Source organism: Caretta caretta, chromosome 14, assembly GCF_965140235.1.
Source record: "Caretta caretta isolate rCarCar2 chromosome 14, rCarCar1.hap1, whole genome shotgun sequence".
NCBI lineage: Eukaryota > Metazoa > Chordata > Testudines > Cheloniidae > Caretta > Caretta caretta.
Window position 1 is genome coordinate 43,614,633 of NC_134219.1, and position 16,604 is coordinate 43,631,236.

At 48.8% G+C, this 16,604-nt stretch overlaps 2 protein-coding genes across 2 annotated transcripts in view; one reads left to right on the top strand and one right to left on the bottom strand.

Annotated features, from left to right (window-relative positions):
- Window positions 1-16,604, bottom strand: part of LOC142069127 (zinc finger protein RFP-like) — a 331,206-nt gene that overhangs the window by 40,366 nt on the left and 274,236 nt on the right. The window lies entirely within an intron of this gene.
- LOC142068367 (butyrophilin subfamily 1 member A1-like) lies at window positions 2,846-10,144 on the top strand. Its single transcript, XM_075119501.1, has 5 exons — window positions 2,846-3,123; window positions 5,455-5,559; window positions 6,466-6,486; window positions 7,201-7,233; window positions 8,899-10,144. Exons 2-5 carry the CDS (start codon window positions 5,484-5,486, stop codon window positions 9,411-9,413), a joined length of 645 nt encoding a protein of 214 aa, XP_074975602.1. The 5' UTR covers window positions 2,846-3,123; window positions 5,455-5,483; the 3' UTR covers window positions 9,414-10,144.

Here is a 16,604-nt window from a genome sequence, read left to right on the forward strand (position 1 = left end):
TGAAACACTGGAATGCGTTACCTAGGGAGGTGGTAGAATCTCCTTCCTTAGAGGTTTTTAAGGTCAGGCTTGACAAAGCCCTGGCTGGGATGATTTAACTGGGAATTGGTCCTGCTTTGAGCAGGGGGTTGGACTAGATGACCTTCAGGGGTCCCTTCCAACCCTGATATTCTATGATTCTACCCCAGTTTCGCACTGCAAAGGTATTGTTCATATTATTCCTAACTGTCCACAGGGGAATGTTTATTCTGGTGACATAATGTAGAAGGTGACGATTATTTGTGACATTTACTACAGTTCACCCCAAAAGCAAGAGCCAGTCTCTTCACAATCACTCCTGTATTCAGGTCATTTGGAGCCCCGGAAACTTTGACTCTTCCGGGCCGGCCAGTTCTGTCTCAGCAGCCACGTGGCTGTTTCTTTAAGAGGAGATTCTCAGATCCCACCCGGGGTTGCTGCCATTTCCGAGTCCCTCTGTTACTTTCGCTTTCACACTCAGTAGATGCTGCCGGCGGACAGTACGTTTAACTGGTTCAGACTGGACCAGGCTGAGGTTGCCCTCTACATCCATAGTAGCCACACAAAGATGGACTACAGGCCGTCAGGAACACTATCCCCGATAATGTCACGGCTAACCTGGTGGCTGAACTTTGTGACTTTGTCCTTACCCATAACTATTTCACATTTGGGGACAATGTATACCTTCAGATCAGCGGCACTGCTATGGGTACCCGCATGGCCCCACAGTATGCCAACATTTTTATGGCTGATTTAGAACAACGCTTCCTCAGCTCTCGTCCCCTAAAGCCCCTACTCTACTTGCGCTATATTGATGACATCTTCATCATCTGGACCCATGGAAAAGAAGCCCTTGAGGAATTCCACCATGATTTCAACAATTTCCATCCCACCATCAACCTCAGCCTGGTCCAGTCCACACAAGAGATCCACTTCCTGGATACTACAGTGCTAATAAACAATGGCCACATAAACACCACCCTATACCGGAAACCTACTGACCGCTATTCCTACCTACATGCCTCCAGCTTTCACCCTGACCACACCACACGATCCATCGTCTACAGCCAAGCTCTGCGATACAACCGCATTTGCTCCAACCCCTCAGACAGAGACAAACACCTACAAGATCTCTGTCAAGCTTTCTTACAACTACAATACCCACCTGCAGAAGTAAAGAAACAGATTGATAGAGCCAGAAGAGTTCCCAGAAGTTACCTACTACAGGACAGGCCTAACAAAGACAATAACAGAACGCCACTAGCGGTCACCTTCAGCCCCCAACTAAAACCCCTCCAACGCATTATTAAGGATCTACAACCTATCCTAAAGGATGACCCAACACTCTCACAAGTCTTGGGAGACAGGCCAGTCCTTGCCTACAGACAGCCCCGCAACCTGAAGCAAATACTCACCAACAACCACATACCACACAACAGAACCACTAACCCAGGAACTTATCCTTGCAACAAAGCCCGTTGCCAATTGTGCCCACATATCTATTCAGGGGACACCATCACAGGGCCTAATAACATCAGCCACACTATCAGAGGCTCCTTCACCTGCACATCCACCAATGTGATATATGCCATCATGTGCCAGCAATGCCCCTCTGCCATGTACATTGGTCAAACTGGACAGTCTCTACGTAAAAGAATAAATGGACACAAATCAGATGTCAAGAATTCTAACATTCATAAACCAGTCGGAGAACACTTCAATCTCTCTGGTCACGCAATCACAGACATGAAGGTCGCTATCTTAAAACAAAAAAACTTCAAATCCAGACTCCAGCGAGAAACTGCTGAATTGGAATTCATTTGCAAATTGGATACTATTAATTTAGGCTTAAATAGAGACTGGGAGTGGCTAAGTCATTATGCAAGGTAGCCTGTTTCCTCTTGTTTTTTCCTACCCCCCCCTCCCCCCAGATATTCTGGTTTAACTTGGATTTAAACTTGGAGAGTGGTCAGTTTAGATGAGCTATTACCAGCAGGAGAGTGAGTTTGTGTGTGTATGGGGGTGGGGGGGAAGTGAGAAAACCTGGATCTATGCAGGAAATAGCCCGACTTGATTATGTAAAGAGTTGTCACTTTGGATGGGCTAGCACCAGCAGGAGAGTGAATTTGTGTGGGGGGGTGGAGGGTGAGAAAACCTGGATTTGTGCTGGAAATGGCCCACCTGTTGATCACTTTAGATAAGCTATTACCAGCAGGACAGTGGGGTGGGAGGAGGTATTGTTTCATATTCTCTGTGTGTATATAAAGTCTGCTGCAGTTTCCACGGTATACATCTGATGAAGTGAGCTGTGGCTCACGAAAGCTCATGCTCAAATAAATTGGTTAGTCTCTAAGGTGCCACAAGTACTCCTTTTCTTTTTGCGAATACAGACTAACACGGCTGTTCCTCTGAAACCTGTCATTTCTCCTTTGCTGCTTTGATAAGTTAACCATGAAGCCAATTTGATTTTAAAAAAATAAATATATCTATCTAATGCACTAATTATCAGAGTTTCAAAAGTTCAGATCCTATTCAGATATCTATGTGGTCATTTCTCCAAAGGTGCTCAGCACTCAGTTGCTCCTATCTTGAGACAACAATATCTCCCACTGACTCAGTGAAATTATTTTATATATTTGTTCACATTTCTGTGTGTCCATGAGCACTGGCATTTCAGACATTCCAGCATTCATGTATCCCTTCTACTGACTACCCGCATTAGTGCATTTTCCTGTGAGTAAGGGATCCCCAGACTGTCCCTCATCCCTTCTGCTTTATACATTTAATGTATGGAATTAACTCCGTTATATATTTTCCCCTTAGGTCTGGGCTCTGCTCCTCTCCTCTCTGTTGAAGGTCACCAGGATGGAGGGATTCGGGTGGTTTGTCGATCAGCTGGTTGGTACCCAGAGCCTGAGGTGCTGTGGAGAGATCTCAGTGGGCGACATTTACCATCACTCTCTGAAACAACATCCCAAGGAGATAACAGCCTGTTTGAAACAGAAACTGCGATCATTGTAACAGAACATTCAAACCAAAACTTGTCCTGTTGCATCAGGAACACCGTTCTCAATCAAGAAAAGGAGTCAGCAGTTTATGTAGCAGGTCAGTTACCATCCAAACCCCACACTGAACTCACCACCACCAGAAACCAAACAAAATATAGGAAGAAAAGAACTGAAACATCTGTGGTGGATATTTCAAAATCCACATACAAACACAGATGATAGGAGGCTGGTGTCTTTACAGGATCACAGTTTAGGCAACTTGATCCCCTTAATTGTGAGTATTAAGATTATACACGTTTTGAGATGAAATTTTCACTCAATCCACTGATTCAGTAGGTTCCTGTAACTTTAAATTCACCTTCATGATTTTTTTGAATGTGATAAATTTTGTACTCTGGCTTGATTGTGATCTGTAGAGCCCTGTAAACCCACAGATATATACCCACAGATATCCTCATCATTTTGGGGGGGGGGTTGCAGATTGGATGAGGATAACAATTTTGTATCTACGCAGAGCTCTAGTGATCTGCTCACTTCACCAACTTCATTACTTGTGTGAAATGTCACCTAAGTCATGTGATATTGGTTTTACTGATGTTCAATGGGACTTGTGCTCCTTAATTCACTTTGGTCTGGATCCACAAGAGGACTCATTTTACCCCTTGTCTACATGCAAAAGATGCGCTGATTAACTAGTTAAGCGATGCCACCCGCTTGTGTGAAAACTTCTTGTATAAGTTTCAGAGTACCCTAAATAGATTTAGCTTCGGTCAATTCTTTATCGACTTCAGCTAAATGGAGATAGAGCACTATGAAGCTGATTTATGATTTAAGGTTTTATGCATCAATTTATTTAAATTGGTGCAACTCTGATATCTTGTCAATTTAAGAATGACCCCATAAGAGGGTTGCCCCAGGTTCCCTAAATCAGAGCACAAACCATGTGTGGAAAAGACATTCGGCACATTTGAAAATTCCATCCTGTTTAGATGACCGAATCACTGTGAACAGAAGAAGAGCAAATGGAAATTACTTAATTTGCTGCACAAGTGTTTGGACAAATTGTGATTATGTTTTTTCCCAAAATTAGGAGGTAACAGTGGATTTTTCAAAAATATGCTAATTAATCTGGCAGTTTCTGAATATTGCTTACTGCTAAGGGCCAAATTCTTTTCTGGTATAAGCCTATTGGAATCAACGGGGTTTTATGAGCAGAGAATTTGCCCCTGATCTTTACGGCCCTCTGAATAGCAATGAATCAAATCAGGGTTGTGTTTTCAAGCATAAATCAGTGGTAAAGCTGTGTTGATTAGAGCCATATTTAAAAATCCATTTCTGGTATTTTGTGTTGGGTAGATATGGCCATTTGTTAGGATATAGATATTCAGGCCTGTCTGTAAAGGCCTATACTCTAAGAATTTAGGTGTATTCTTATCACTTAGCTAATTCTAGAGGTATAAAAGAAAGAATCAAAATCACTGTCTGCCGGTGTAAGGGCCTTCTCTCACTGTGACAGTCTGAGGCCCTGTGCTTAGGCTAAGATTTTTGGCTAAGCAGCAAAGGCAGCCATAAGCTGGGAAGCGAATGGTCAGAGCCTCACATTCCAACCTAGTCACATTGAAATCAGGTGCTTTTGGGCTGTTAGGAATACGATCCTGTCCTGATAATGCCTATCCCTATCGCCTCCAGAGAAAGGGAAGTGCCTAGAAGATGTAAAAGGAAACTTAGTTTGATAGCACCCTGTCTGGCAAGCACTCACTTATCAATAGCTGGGATGTGAAATCCTCATTTCTTTGTTGTTCTATCACTGTAGTCCCCATTTCCCTATTGTTTGTCTGTATAATCTCCGTCTGGTTCTGTGATTGTTCCTGTCTGCTGTATAATTAATTTTGCTGGGTGTAAACTAATTAAGGTGGTGGGATATAATTGGTTAAATAATCATTTTACAATATGTTAGGATTAGTTAGTTAAGTTTCAGTAAAATGATTGGTTAAGGTATAGCTAAGCAGAACTCAAGTTTTACTATATAGTCTGCAGTCAATCAGGAAGCGTGTGTGTGGGAGGGAAATTGGAATCATGTTTGGCTAAGGGCAGGAATGGGAACAGGGACACAGGTGTAAGGCTCTGTGGTGTCAGAGCTGGGAAGGGGGACACTAAGGAAGGAAACTGGAATCATGCTTGCTGGAAGTTCACCCCAATAAACATCGAATTGTTTGCACCTTTGGACTTCGGGTATTGTTGCTCTCTGTTCATGTGAGAAGGACCAGGGAAGTAAGTGGGTGAAGGAATAAGCCCCCTAACACCATTCTTCCACTCTTAGCTCACACAAATCCTGCTGGGCACTATTTATGTATTTGTATGAAAAAAAAAATCTGCTTTTAGTCACCACTTCCAAACTAAGGCAAGCCCTGGGTGTTTTGTTTTTCAGATCCCTTTTTCCCGAGGGTGAATCCCTGGATGGTGGCGCTGAGTGTGACCCTGGTGGTTTTGTTTGGTTTCATTGGCCTCACCATTTATCTCTTTAAAATGAAAGGTAAATATCAGAGGGAGAAATATACTGTAAATAAAGGTTTTTTTCTAATAAATAAATAAAGGGCAATTTAGGAATTTAACATGAAAAGAACGTGTGATCCGCTGATCTGGTCCTAAATAAAGAAGAAGAATGCTCCACTTTTTCCCCCAGCCCAGCTCCCACGCAGCTCCACTCCCCCGCCTGCCTTGCCTCCAGCCCAACTCTGCCCACAATCCCTCACCACTCCCAGCCCTCTATTTCCAGCTCTTCCCTTATCCCCAGCTCTGCTTTCAGTCCAAGCTCCTGGACTCAGCCAACTGTGGTGTAATGGACATGGGAGGAGGGGCTGAGACAGACTCTATTACTAGTAAGTGGGGGGCGTGTCAGAAAAAGTTTGGGCACCACTGATCTAGTCTGATCTCCTGAAGAGGAGTTTGATTAGAAATAATCTCTCAGTCTTAACTGTCATATTGATGATGATGAGAAATAAAACATAAGAAAAGGGAAACTCCTAACAAACAATACAGGTATTTCTCTTTAATTTTTAGGCAAACGAGATTGTGTTTAAATGTTGTGGAGTTCACTGTAAAATTTAAATTCTACAATTTTTTTGTAATATGAAACGTTTTTTTGTTTAGTTGCTTTTTATTCTTATTCTTTTGTGGAAGGGTTAGTGTTGTTATTGTATAAAATGTGGGGAACCACTAAAGTGGAGAGATTTCATACCAAAAGCCAGTTTGAAAAACTGATATGCAATAGAGTCACAGTGTTTAAGACCAGAAGGGACCACTGGATCCTCTTGTCTGATGTCCTGAAGAAGACTTTGATTTCTCTCAGCCTTTACTGTCATATTGATGATAAGGAGAAATAAAACATAAGAAAAGGGAAATGCCTAAAAAAATCTATTTATTTCTCTTTCTTTTTCAGAGAAACGAGATAACGAGATAAGTAAGTATCATTATCCTTCCTCTGAAATGAAACTTTTTGTACCATTTTGGAGTCTCACATGGCTCTTTGTTTAATTGTGGTGGGGTTGTTTGCTTTTAAATTTAAATTTAAAAATTGTTGCAATAGGAAACCTTTTTAGTTAGTTTGTTTGGTTTATCATCATCATATGATTCTTTTGGGGTTTGTTTGTTAATGTAACTTTATAAAAGGTGGGGAAAGACTAAACTGGATGAATTTCACACCAAAAGCTAATTTGAAAAATTGATAAGCAATACAGTAGTAAAGTAGGTAATGGCCAAAAAAATATGTCCCAGGAGGAATTGTGCGAAGGCCCTGGTGGACTATCAGCACCTGAGATGATTATCTTCCCTCCACACTGCAAAGTAGGCATGTAACCAACCTGAATTAAAGTGATACCTGGGCTACAGCCTATACCCAAAGTCTTGCCAGCTAACCTGGGTGGAAAGCACCACCAAACTTCAGTCAGAGCTTTTGTGCTTGCGCATTAAACAGGTTGGGGCAACAGCCAGGTGAGATTCTGGACTAACTCTGCAGTGAAGATCCACCCTGGGAGAGACACACTCATGCAGTCCAGTGGAGGTTCTGATGAACGAATAACTTTCTTTTTCCCTCAGTGTATTAGTTTGTACAATATTGAATCATGCAATACGTGTTCAGATCCGCTCTCGTCTCTAATTATGTGGCTGGTTTTAGGGTGGAGAAGATCCGTGGCACCTATAGAAGAAGGTAATTAAAGATCATATTTTATCAATGTCCAAATACCCGTTCCCATGAGGCAATGTGCCTCATTTTCTTTGTATATGGGAGTGGATGTGATTGTTCAGGGCAGATCTCCCCAGCACCCTTCATTTCACGGCGCATCACAAGCTGAGGTGAGGTTTGTGCCTATGTCCTACCACACCATACTGAATCCATAGCATATTGCATCTACGCTTCCTGCCCCTCCACCGCTCGCATGTGCACTGCACCCTGCAGAGATCTGTGACAGCCGCTGCCACCCCTTGTACAGAACCAGTGGGACAATCACCTCCACAGCCACTTCTCCAGGGGGAGTTTGTTCTATCTCCCTGTGCTGATGTCCGATCTCCAGTGTCCCTTTGTTTCTTCCTTCATCTTTTCCCCCGTGAAGAAAGCCAGTAGCTCTGCAGTGACCCCACACTGACTGGGTGAGCAGGGACTTTGTCTGTGTGAGACCCTTGCTCCTGTCTCAAGCAGAGGAACTGAGCCTTGATCACAGACAGGGGCTCCCCTGGCTCCATTATACAGATCTGGGAAGCTCCTGTGATCACCGGTGTGAGCTTGTGTCTTTTCTCCTCTCTCCATCCACCATGACCCCAGCATGGTCCTGTCTCTGGTAAACAGGACGTCAAGTCAGCCTCCCCATTACTAGCATGACCCGCCCCCTCTTTCCACCAGCCACCTATTCCGTACCTCCTCCCTAGTGGCGGATTTGCCACTGGGCCAATGTGGCCTGTGCCCAGGAGCCTCAGAAAAATGGGTGCCTCTGTGCCCCAACCCGCTCTGCCTGCCCAGTGCTCCTGCCAGAGAGTGGGGTCAGGGCTCGGGGGGCTTGCCCCACTCCATCCGCCCAGAACTCCAGCCAGGGAATGGCGTCGGGGTGTGGGGTCTTGCCCTGCTCTGCAGCTGGAGCACCAGGTGGGCAGAGCAGGGCACGCCCCTGCACCCCGGCCCCATTTCCCCAGCAGGAGTGTGGGGAGGGGGGGTTCTGCAGGCAGAAGGGGTAGGAAGGGGCCTTCACTTGCTGTGGCCCAGGGCCTCACAAAACCTTAATCTGTCCTGGCCCCCTGACACTTGTAGCTTCCACCATGAAACCCCTTCCCTTGTTTAGCCCCCTCACTCCCTGTCCCAAGCTAATGTACTTGGGTGCTGTGACTGCTGCTGAGCAGTGACATTTTGGGCAGGTTCAATCCTGGTACCGTGTGGCCTGTTGCTGTCCGAGCTGTGACATTTCAGAGCAGTCCAGGTGCAGTGGGGAGGCCCCATAGCAAAGTCCAGCACAGGGGCAGCTGGGACACAGTGAGATTGAAGGTGGGGTGGGGGGAAGCGCTGTCAATATTCACTGAGTTGTACCATCTGCTGGGGCTGCCAGAGTCTCTAGTCCCCTCCCCGGGCAGAGGTGGGGGCAGGAGGGGAAAGATTCTGAGTCCCAGGCCTGGCCCATCTGCTCCTTTCACCGTCACTGACCCGTCTCTGCGAGGGCAGTGACTTCCCCAGCCCGGTGCTGAGATCTCTGAGGTGACGATGGGTAAATCCTGGAGGAAGGAGATTCCCTGAGTCACTCCCCAGCTGGGGCAGATTCTGTCACTGACGCCATCAAACCCTCCCCCAGGGCCGAGCTCTGCCCCTCACGCTCTGATTCTCTCTCCCCAGCGAATGTGACTCTGGATCCAGACACGGCTCATCCCCAACTCGTCCTGTCTGAGGGTGGGAAAAGTGTGAGCTGGGGAGACACGCGGCAGGATCTGCCCGACAACCCTGAGAGATTTGACTATTGGGAATGTGTGCTGGGCTGTGAGGGATTCACCGCGGGGAGACATTGCTGGGAGGTGGAGGTGGGGGGTGGGCGATACTGGGCTGTGGGGGTGGCCAGAGAGTCTGTGGGGAGGAAGGGAGGGATCAGCCTCAGCCCTGAGGTGGGGATCTGGGCAGTGGAGCGGTGCGGGGATCAGTTCCAAGCTCTCTCCTCCCCTGAGACCCCCCTGCCCCTGAGCCGGGCCCCCAGCAGGATCCGGGTTTGTCTGGACTGTGGCCGGGGGCAGGTGACATTTATCGATGCTGGTGACGAGGCCCCGATCTTCACTTTCCCGCCGGGCTCCGTCCCTGGGGAGAGAATCCGCCCCTGGCTCTGGGTGTGGGGGGGATCCCAGCTCCGACTGTGTCCCTGAGCCCCACAGCAGAGGGGGGAACCGGAAATCAGCCTCTCTAGCCTCACGGACCCCAGACTCTATGACCTTGGAGGACTCCCATCTACCCAGCCCCTGGCCCCTCATCTCTATGGCCCCTGGAAGCTCCTCCCCCTCCCTCCCTGCAGCCCCAGGCATGGGAGGGGGAGGGGGAGGAACCCCTGGGGCTGCAGGAGGGGCAGAGGAGCCCTGAGGGGCAGAGGTGGGGGCTGGGCAGGGACCCAGCATGAATCAATCAGGGGTTGGGGGGCTGGGGAGAAGCAGCAGCAGCAGGGAGCGGTTTGTACAGATGTGTCCTTAGATCCCATTGGGGTCTCCCAGCCTGGGCTCAGCAGTTCGGGAAGGGATAAAATCAGGGAAAGAAGAGAGCAGCCAAGGGGGATGATCTGTGACCGGGAGGAGAGACACAAGAAAATAACCAGGGCTGGAAAGTGAGGGCTAGAACAATAATGAATAGAAAAGGACAGTATGAAAAGAAAGGGAATGTGGGCGGGATGGGGAGATTTATGACGTGTTGCTGAAAGTGAGACTGTCACTCATTAATTCCCTATATTAATTCCTGGCCATTGGTGCTATTTTAGTGCCATAAAGAAAACTGTTCTCAGTAGCTGGGGATCTCCTGGCCAGGCTCCTGCGGTCATTAAAGCTCCTTCTCTGCTCCTTTTACTTTGCTATTTTGCAGCTATTTACTGTAAATAAACCATCACAAACAATTCTCCTTGTTTGTTCCACTTTAATGTCCCAGCTGCAGTTGCTGGGGGCAGCGTCATGGGATTTGCTTCCCAACTTGGTTGTGTCCTCTCAACCCGGACAGGGAATGTCGCACCTCCTGGAAGAGAGTTCAGATTTTACTGTGTGATGTGTCACTCTCCAGCCTATGCTCGGTCTCTGTCCTGTGCACACCCGTGTCAATCAGGAATTGCTCAGCTGCGCTCTGCGGAGAGGTGACTGATTACACAGGGCGCAATCCATGAAGGGACTCGAGTGTTGCAATGCTGAGCATCACAGTGAGTAATTTTTAGGCAGCGAGACAATCACAGGAACAGCAGCACTGTGACCCTCAGAGCTGAGTCAGGGGCCTAAACTCCTGAGACAATCCATGGGCAACACAGGCACCTTACAGTGGGATTCACAAAAGCCAGCTCAGTAGGCGGGGAGCCATGTAAGGTAACCAATGGGAGATGCCGACGAGGGAGGGAAGGGGTGTCCTGAGCCACACCCCTCTCATGAATAGGTGCCTAAATCTGGGATGCAGAGGGATGTCTGTCTCTGCTTGGCAACCCACAAACAGGAACCCACCCCCTGACATCCGGGGCCTCCAGTCGCGGCTGCTTCCAGTGCCTGCTAGTGCTGGCAGCGGCTGGGAGCCCTGGGCCCTTTGAAATCGCCCCAGCAGGCTGCAGGGCTCCTCGGCGCACGCGCTGGAAGGGTGCAGTGGCACATTAGGGGAAGGAAACGCCCCGCGTCAGGAGCCACGCTGGGCGGGGTGGGGGGAAAGAAGAAGCCCATGACCGCAGAAGAAGGTGCAGGGCTGAAGCCCTGACCCCCCTGTATGCGGAGCTGGCCTGAGCCCCTCCCTCTCCCGTGCCCCCTGCATGGAGCTGGCTCTCACTCTCAGGCTGTGGAGAAATTCAGCCCAAATCTACTCACCTTGGTATCACCATTTCCCCCGTCACTACACAGCCATGAAGGGATTCAGCCTAGGAGGCAGGGTCAGCAGTAGCATCATTTGGCAGGTGGGATCTAGGGCACCCAGAGGTGAAGTGACTTTCCCAAGACTCAGCAGGGAGTCAGTGGCAGAGCAGAGAACCAAACCCAGGACACCTGAGCCCCAAGCCTGTGTCTTAACCACTAGGCCACCCTTCCTACCCGAGGAGGGGGAACCTCCTCTGCGGGCACTAGACAGAGCCACCAGGAGGTGGGGAGCAGAGAGAGATGGGTAAAAGGACATGGGTGGGAAGAAAGCAGTGGGAAACATCAGGAAGGGGAGGGAGCAAGGACTTAGAGAAGAAATAAGAGGGAGGGAAAGGGGCAGGGAGAGTGATAGGAAGGGAGGGGAGAAAAGAAGGGAGAGGGGAAAGACTCCCCACTGCTTGTGCCTCCCATCCACCTTCTTCCCACAGCCAATAGGGGTGTTACTGAAGACAGCTTGTAGCTGAGTGTAATGATTTTAATACACTGTAATTCATGATAACGTAATGATGTCGTTCATTACTATTTTCATAATGATGACATTGTTAGGATACCAATGATAGACACACATTCAATAACTAGAATATGAAGGAAGTGTGTGTATAAATATGCTGAAAATTGTCAGTTTTGGGGGGAGGCTGAGCCAAACACACACACTTCTCATCCTTCAGGCAGGAGAGGGCAGAAAGGAGTGAGCAGTGTGCAGGAGTCACTCGGGGAAGGGGACCTAGGGGGAGGGGACAGAGCGGGGGCAGGAAGAGGTGGAGTGGGGCAAAGTGGGGGCTTGGCCTTGGGGAAGGGAGTGGAGCTGGGATGCAGCACTCATCAGCACTACCAAAAGCCAGCACCTATGGTGTGTGGGGTGGTATCGGTGGTGGCGAAGGCAGCCGGGTGGGCATGTGGAATCCCTGGCCATGCCGGAAGAGCGCCCCCCGCAGGGCAGCCGGCATCTCGCTGGGCACCAGCCAGCAAAGGTGCAGCACTGCCCAAATATCCAGCGGACGGAGTCCACGTGGGCGCAGCTTGTGCATGTAGGTACCAGCGGGGGCCCATTGACTGTTCTGCCCTGGGGCCCGGAATTGCTGTTCGGTGGGCCTGGGGGGACTGCGCTCATGTCCTGCTTGGGCCCCACAGCCCGGCTCCGTATGCGTTCCCATAGCTTGTCTTCTCTGTCCATTTCCCTGTCAGCTCACTGTGCTGTTTTAGATAAATGATGGCACTCATTTAGGGGGCTTCCCTTGGGTAACTGATAGAGATTTATGGTGTGAATTCTCACTGGCACAGTACTTTAAAAATCTTAAGCAGGCCAGCCCCCCTTCCCCAAAATTATGAGATTTAATAATAATAATAAATAGTAAATATTAGTATTATTTTATTTGCCTTTTGGTGTCTCAGAGGTTTACACTGCATTGGGGTGAAAATTTTAAGTGTTTCTCTGCAACAAAGAAAGCTAGATACTTCCTTTGTTTAGAAAACAAAAGCCGAGAGTCTCACCTCCTCACATGCTTCCAGGAGCTGGGGCTTCATCAGACATACTAAATATTGCAAGACTCGTGATAAAATCATGAAAGTTGGCGATGCTGCAGCCCCTTTCCACTGAGCCAAAGCAGCATTAGTGTAAATGAGAATTGGGTCTTGAAAACACTGATTCCAGCTTTACCAAGCTTTTAGCCTCTGAGTTTATTATCACAAGGCTTGGAAGGATTAGCTTTTATTCATAAATGTTGGCAAACCTTGCTTTTGTTGTCTACACACAGACCAATGAAAAAAATATTTCAATTGATAATAAATGATCATTACAAATATGCAAAGTAAGAACAAGGCTGCTTGAGAACTTATTTGAGTTTGATTGAAGGAGAGTGACTCTGCAACTTTTGACAGGAAATGCGACCATCTGTGTTTTCATGGTTATAAAGCTTCAACTTTTTGAATCTCGGTGTCTGTGGACATTAGATCACTGTGCTCTGACTCGCTATTGTTGTATTCCCCCATAATTTCCCGCAACTGTGAAAACTGAAATGGAGAACAATTGGAAAGAAATGCTAAAACCGAAATTTTTGTGCAATTGTCAAAATTTAACTCAATAAACAAGGGAAAAAATGCTTAAAACTAGCTGTAATAGTATCCATTAATATTCTATACATATATCTCAGTGATTTCTGCCAAGCCTGACTATCCCTCCTTAGACACACAGACTCTGGTCCTTCAAGGGCATCGCCCTCGGGGGACGCCCACCCGCCACAGGGCCCGAGGGGCCCATGTCACAGCGACGCCTGCAGGCTGGAATGTTCCCCGTGGGCTCCTCCCCGCCCAGCAGCAGCCGAGTCAGCGCCAGGAAAGGAAACACCCGGTTCCGGCTGCAGGAGCGGCCCAGGCAGAGCCAGGCCGGCCTCACTCAGATTCTCTCCTGCAATTCATGTGGCCGGTTTCGTCCTGGGAGGAGCCAGGTGCGTGACCTGGGGCGGGCCCCTGGGGGCGGGGCTTCTGCCTTGTTTGGTGGGTTGGGTTTTAATTTCCCTCCCGAGAGTGCGATTGGCTCCCGGTTCCCCAATCGGCTTTAAAAAAAGCTGTAAAGGCTCGTTACTGCACCTGCGCGATGTTTGGTTTCGCTTTCAGGATCCCCTGGGTGCTGCTGATCCCGCTTCTCCTGCAGCGCCACGTGGCTGTGGGCGCCGGGCTCGGGTGCAGGGGCCTTGACTTGTTCGTATGGGGGTGGGGGCTACTGGCTGCCTCAATCCTGCACTCCCCACCCCCACGTGGCTGCGCCTGGCTCACTGCAGGGGGGTTCTTGGTTGGGGGGGGGGAACAGCAGTAGCTGCAGTGGGGCAGTATCGATTTACCTGCCTTTGCCCTGCTCCCCTGGCAGTTGCAGTACACCTGGGGGGGACACACAGGCTTTGTGGGGGCGGGACGACACACAGGCTTTGGGGCTGGGGGTGGGGGGGGAGGCAGGCGGAGGCTGCAGCAGGGTTCGGGGGAGTTGGAGGGATTGGCCCAGCTGGGCTGGGGACAGGGGGGTTGGCCCCACTGGGCTGGTGAGGGGAGTGGCACCCAGTGTCCTCTGCTAATTGTTGGTCAGTGTTAGGGCGTCTGAGGTGCCCCAGCTGGGGGTGGGGTCCAGTTGTGAAATGGCTCTCTGTGTGCTAGGTCAGTTCAGAGTGGGGATGCTTTATAAATATGGAAGCAGGAAATTTGTCCTCATAGAGAATATCCTGCCCTAGGAGGAGAGTTTGGGGTTTACTGGGATGTGTCACTGCCCAGCCTGTGCAGCTCCTGGCCACAGGTATCTGGTTAAAGCAACCAGCTGCTCCATCCTGGACACAGAGAACGGTGGAAGATGTGGAACAGGAGACAACCTCTCCCCTGCCCAGGAAGAACCATTAATAGAAACCTTCCCACCCCAAGGCAAAGGAAGGAGGAGGTGGCAGCCTTGGAGGTAGAACCTCTCCCTAAATACAGAAACAGTGAGAAGCATCCAGGAAAGAGCCCCCCTCAGCCCAAGGCAAAGAGATGTGACAGCCCTGAGCGGGAGATCTCTCCATTCATATCTTTGAATTTAATATTTCAGACATGTAGAAATATTCACCAGAACCCACATGGTCAGAGTTAAGGGTGTTTGGATGCTGGGCCATGAGAAGGTTTCTGTTTACTGGTGTGTGTGTGTATCCCAGACCTGGTTAGGTGCCAGTGGACTGTTGTCAGGGGAATGCAAGCATCTGAGCCCCAGGATCTGCAGAGAAGTCAAGACTCTGGCACCAGAATAGAGCCCATCCACTGCCCCAATCTTGGGGTCCCTGGGCACATTCTCTAGGGACTCTACCCCTATCTCAGCTGTGAAACCCACTGCCTAATCCCCTGGTGTAGAGCTGACCCTCCAGACTGTCGCGTGCTTAAACACGCATCTCCCAAACTCCACGCCAAGGGGAGAGCATGCTGGTTTCAGCTGAACTCTCTCTGGAGGCACGCAGTAGTTCTGAAGCATTTCACACACAGAGACAGACTCTTTGCACAATCTAACACACTATTGCTCTTTCACTTCACCAGATAAAGCCCAAGAGAGTTCAGATCACATAGCACAAAATAATCAACCTAACTGCAGTGTCCCTCACTAGCTCATCCTTCCCTTAGGACTCCTGGGGGCCATCTGGGACCAGGAAAGCAGGCAGGGCCCCCGGCCTCATGAGGCTGCTGCATGCTGGAGGACTTTGCTCTCTCCTTCTTATTTGGAGACAAAGAGTGAGATCCATGAAGGGACTCAGGTATTACAATGCCGAATGTCACTGCGTCTAAACTAGCTGTCTAGAAAATCACTGGAATGACACTGTGAGCCAGAAAGCCTGAGTTATGGGGTGATGTAAGTGTCTTAGAATAGGTTACACAAAAGCCAGCATACTAGGCAGGGAGCTGCCTAAGGTAGCCAGTTGGAGATGCTGAGCATAGAGGAATTGCATGGGGAATCTAGGCCCCTCACTCAGCTTTGTGGATTGCAGAGCTGTTCCTGTGACTCTCTGGAGCCCGCTGTCTCTTGATAAATTTTGTTTGTGAGAAGAAAAGGAGGACTTGTGGCACCTTAGAGACTAACCAATTTATTTGAGCATGAGCTTTCGTGAGCTACAGCTCACTTCATCGGATGTCTGTGTATAAATAAAGTCTGCTGCAGTTTCCACGGCATGCATCCGATGAAGTGAGCTGTAGCTCACGAAAGCTCATGCTCAAATAAATTGGTTAGTCTCTAAGGTGCCACAAGTACTCCTTTTCTTTTTGCGAATACAGACTAACACAGCTGTTACTCTGAAATTTGTTTGTGACGTAAATTCCCCAAAATACAGAAAATTCAGAAGCCATTTTTCTCTTCTAAGCCCTGGTCTACACTAGGACTTTAGGTCGAATTTAGCAGCGTTAAATCGATGTAAACCTGCACCTGTCCACATAATGAAGCCCTTTTTTTCAACTTAAAGGGCTCTTAAAATCGATTTCCTTACTCCACCCCGACAAGCGGATTAGTGCTTAAATCGTCCTTGCCGGGTCGAATTTGGGGTACTGTGGACACAATTAGATGGTATTGGCCTCCGGGAACTATCCCAGTGTGCTCCATTGTGACCACTCTGGACAGCACTCTCAACTCAGATGCACTGGCCAGGTAGACAGGAAAAGGCCCGCGAACTTTTGAATCTCATTTCCGGTTTGGCCAGTGTGGCAAACTGCAGATGACCATGCAGAGCTCATCAGCAGAGGTGACCATGATGGAGTCCCAGAATCGCAAAAGAGCTCCAGCCTGGACCTAACGGGAGGTACGGGATCTGATCACTGTATGGGGAGAGGAATCCGTGCTATCAGAACTCCGTTCCAGTTTTTGAAATGCCAAAACCTTTGTCAAAATCTCCCAGGGCATGAAGGACAGAGGCCATAACAGGGACCCGAAGCAGTGCCGCATGAAACTTAAGGAGCTGAGGCAAGCCTACCAGAAAACCAGAGAGGTGA

Bases quoted from the DNA above. Each gene is read 5' to 3' on its own strand.
- LOC142068367 (XM_075119501.1), top strand. From the start codon at position 5,484: ATGGTGGCGCTGAGTGTGACCCTGGTGGTTTTGTTTGGTTTCATTGGC. The intron at 5,560-6,465 runs GTAAATATCAGA...TTTCTTTTTCAG, and splicing joins TTATCTCTTTAAAATGAAAG to AGAAACGAGATAACGAGATA. The intron at 7,234-8,898 runs GTAATTAAAGAT...CTCTCTCCCCAG, and splicing joins CGTGGCACCTATAGAAGAAG to CGAATGTGACTCTGGATCCA.